The sequence below is a fragment of the Penicillium manginii genome, assembly GCF_028828005.1.
Source record: "Penicillium manginii strain IBT 31320 chromosome Unknown utg000004l:1.0-7231830.0:1.0-7236170.0, whole genome shotgun sequence".
Lineage (NCBI taxonomy): Eukaryota > Fungi > Ascomycota > Eurotiomycetes > Eurotiales > Aspergillaceae > Penicillium > Penicillium manginii.
The window spans coordinates 4,238,609-4,241,841 of NW_026643105.1; the positions used below are offsets into that span (position 1 = coordinate 4,238,609).

Genomic DNA, 3,233 nt, shown 5'->3' on the forward strand with positions numbered 1-3,233 from the left:
TTTAATAGTGAGTGGAAACTAAAATATAATTAAAAGTAGCTACTATGTATATGACTACTGCTAGTAATAGTACCTGGTAGTTCCTCTGCACAGAGCTCTGCAACAGGGATCTCATCTTTAGAACCATCCAGACCGCCAATTACCCAATGCATGGCGCCAGCCTCTGGCGTTGATCATACACTCAGAACAATCTATTTGACTACGCTCAAGGCCATACGATACGAGAGAATGCACAAGGGGCGGCTTTTTTTAGAGAGAGAATTAGATGAATTCGATAACTGGTTTCTTTGATTTCCAAAGAGTTTTGGGTTTTTGAAATGCGCTCGGGGGAAGAGACATGAGGTTGCGTAGCGTACATGGGACAAGTAAGTCGGGGCTTGCATTTGCATGAAGGGCCCGAGAGACTTTGAACAAAACAAGACAGGATGCAGGGAAGGAAGCGCATGGTATTTGGTATCGGAAATGGAGGGAGTAATTGGGGATAAGGAAAATTGATCAAGGAAAAGGAAAAATGAGAAGACCCATCCCAGCAATGAAAAAAAGAATTCACAGGGTAATAAAAAAGCTCGCGTGTTTTCCGCAGCCTCCCGAAAAGATAAATGGTCGGGTAAGAAAGGATTTTACGGCATGGAGACTGCAAGATGAAGTCGCTGATGGAAGACGAATTTTTTTAGGTGAGACTTTCCGGGTCAAAGAAGACAAAGCCAGTAGGAAACGATTTGAAGATTATCTCTTGGGGAGGTTGAGAGAGAGCGAGAAGGAATTAAAGTCCGTGGTTCATCATCCATTCGAGGGTGTTGTTGCCCGAAAGTAAAAAAGAATAAGAGGGACGTGGCATATGAGCTGTACATGAAATATTAAGTTCGTAAGGGACAGAAACCCCGTTCTTCGGTCGTAGGTGTATTCCAGGCAAGAAAATCCCAGGAACGCCCAGCGAATGCTGTATCAGGATAAACACCTCCCTAACCCCGAAAGCCGATGAAGAGACCCCAGTTCCAGAAACGATAAGCCGTAAAGTGCGCCTAGATGCAATGCATGTTCATAATCGTGTCGGTGAAAATGACTCGCTGTCGCGAGAAAAAATCATGAGAAGAGTTGTGAAGTGTCGAAAAAAAAGATATGATGATTGGTTCGTTTACCACCCCTTGACGTGGTATTCCCAGGGGCCGAAGTCTGTCGCGTAATTGGTCCAAGAGCCGTTCTTAGCGAGGTCCTTAGATGCTTGGTTGGCAGCGTTCGTGTCTGCAGTCCCAGATGGGCCTCCACCAGGAGCCTGATGAGGTCCTTTCGGGCCGGGGTACTCCTGCAGGTTCTTCATGTCGTGGGTGGTGTGGCGTCTCTTAAACGCATTGGCGGTCGCGCTCTTTTGTTGGCGCTCCCAAAGGAGGTGTCGGCGAAGGGACTCGGTCAATTCAGTCGCAAGCATGTTGCGGCGGGTGGTACGTGGCGAGTGGGCGACCGACCCAGGTCCAGGCGTCTTCATGCCGATGGGTTTGGATCGAGGTACGTCAGGACCACGCATAGTGAGGCTCTCCTCGTCGTTTTCAGGAGGCGAGGTCGGGATCGATGGACCATTGGGTGATGTCAGGCGGGATCGCTGGAGGGCGGGACTGGACCGGAATGCGTTTCCATTCATGTTCATCTTGGCAGGCTGGTGCATCATCATGGTGAGAAGCGACCGGCGAGACACCAAGTTCGGGCGAGAATCCACCCGTTGGAACATCTCAGGTCGCTCGTCAATGCTCGCAGTTCCACTTTCGGTAATCGAGTCTTCCCAATCGGAGTCTTCGTCGTCCTCGATGGCGCTCTCAGAGACCTCGTCGTCGGTTTCGATGGCATCCTCGTCGGCGCTGAGGGGACTCTTGGAAGGTCGAATAGTCCGGGTGGCAACCTCATCACTAAATGATGCAACCTTCTTCGAGGGACTCGGATTGCTATTTGTAGGCTTCAATGAAGATCCATTGGGCATCTTTTGCTGTAGTGCCTGCGGGCGGAGGATGCGGTCTTCAAATGAACTCTCATCGTCATCTCCAGAGGAACCACCTAGCATAAACATACCTCCCTTCTTCTTGAGAGGGGATGGCTTAAGTTGAGTAGCACTGCGGGAAGGGCTCGGGTCGACGGACAGCTTAGGTTGCGACCGATATGACGATGAGATATGCGATGGGGAAAATCCCCGAACAACGCTTGGAGACTTGATCAGTTCAGGTCGAGTGGGAAGAACGCCCGAAGAAGAAACACTGGTGTCAGATGCATTGAGCTGTGCTGTGTCACTGTCATTGCCTTCGGGGGCGGTTGTTGAGCAAGATTCGGTCGATTGACGGGGGATCGGGGAAGGTCGGGGGGAAGGCCGAGGAAATGAGGGAACCTGACGAATAGTAGAGATCGAAGGGGGAGTCGGAGTAGGAGTCGAAGGTCGGGGTGTGATATCAACGACGGGCGCAGCAGGCTCGATCGTCGGGGTCAGAGGCTCCAGACATTTCCGCTCTTTGATGTTAAGGACCATACGCTCGAGGTCGAGCGAGGTGATGTGCTTCTCCTTGCCACGGCCGAGGCTGGACAGCGAGTCCTCACGCACCACAGCGGGTCGGTAGTCAGATAATTGCGGGCGCTTGATGTGAGCTTCGATCCGTTCGGCTTGATCGGACGCAGCCGACTCAACACTCGCGGAGAGCTCCGGGAGATCGCCAGCATCGGAACGCAACTTCGGGAGAACCGAGACCTCGCTCGATTTCCCAGGCTCAACGCAGAAGGTTTCGCGGGTCCATAGACGCCAGCTCAGGTTCTCGAGCCGACGGCCCTGATCCATGTAGTCGGCACATTTGGAGAAAACTGAGGAGATATGTTAGCCATCATTAGCCTGCAGGGAATTCACTCGGTGAATTACTTACCCATCCACATTCCATGAAGGCTTTGAGCATTGGCGGTGTCGACCTTGTGAATATTATCGGCATCCACCGTCAAAACCGGTGTTGTTAGAGGCATTTTAGCGTCGCCACAGCTACCGATTGTCGGGACTGTGGGTTGAGAGAAGGGAAATTGGTGTTCCGGGGTCGCCGTATTCCCCGAGAGTGATCGTACGGCGGTTGGAAACCTTGGTAGAAAGTTCGTAAGGATTCTGCGGTCGAGTGGAAGGGTATAAAAATTCGAGTTGAAGCCCTGCAGTGTGTTGCAGAAGGGTCAAGAAAAGCGAGAATTCAAGGCTCTTGAGTTACAATCGAACGTGTCTTGAG

The 3,233-nt window shown here is 51.5% G+C and overlaps 1 protein-coding gene across 1 annotated transcript; it reads right to left on the bottom strand.

The window, feature by feature from the left end:
• Nucleotides 1-1,135: 1,135 nt before the first annotated feature.
• N7533_005292 (uncharacterized protein) lies at nucleotides 1,136-2,985 on the bottom strand (the record flags this gene model as incomplete). The annotated part of the gene is made up of 2 exons (XM_057101942.1): nucleotides 1,136-2,832; nucleotides 2,892-2,985. The coding sequence occupies 2 exons, from the start codon at nucleotides 2,983-2,985 to the stop codon at nucleotides 1,136-1,138; spliced, it is 1,791 nt and encodes a 596-aa protein (XP_056961572.1).
• Nucleotides 2,986-3,233: the final 248 nt, after the last annotated feature.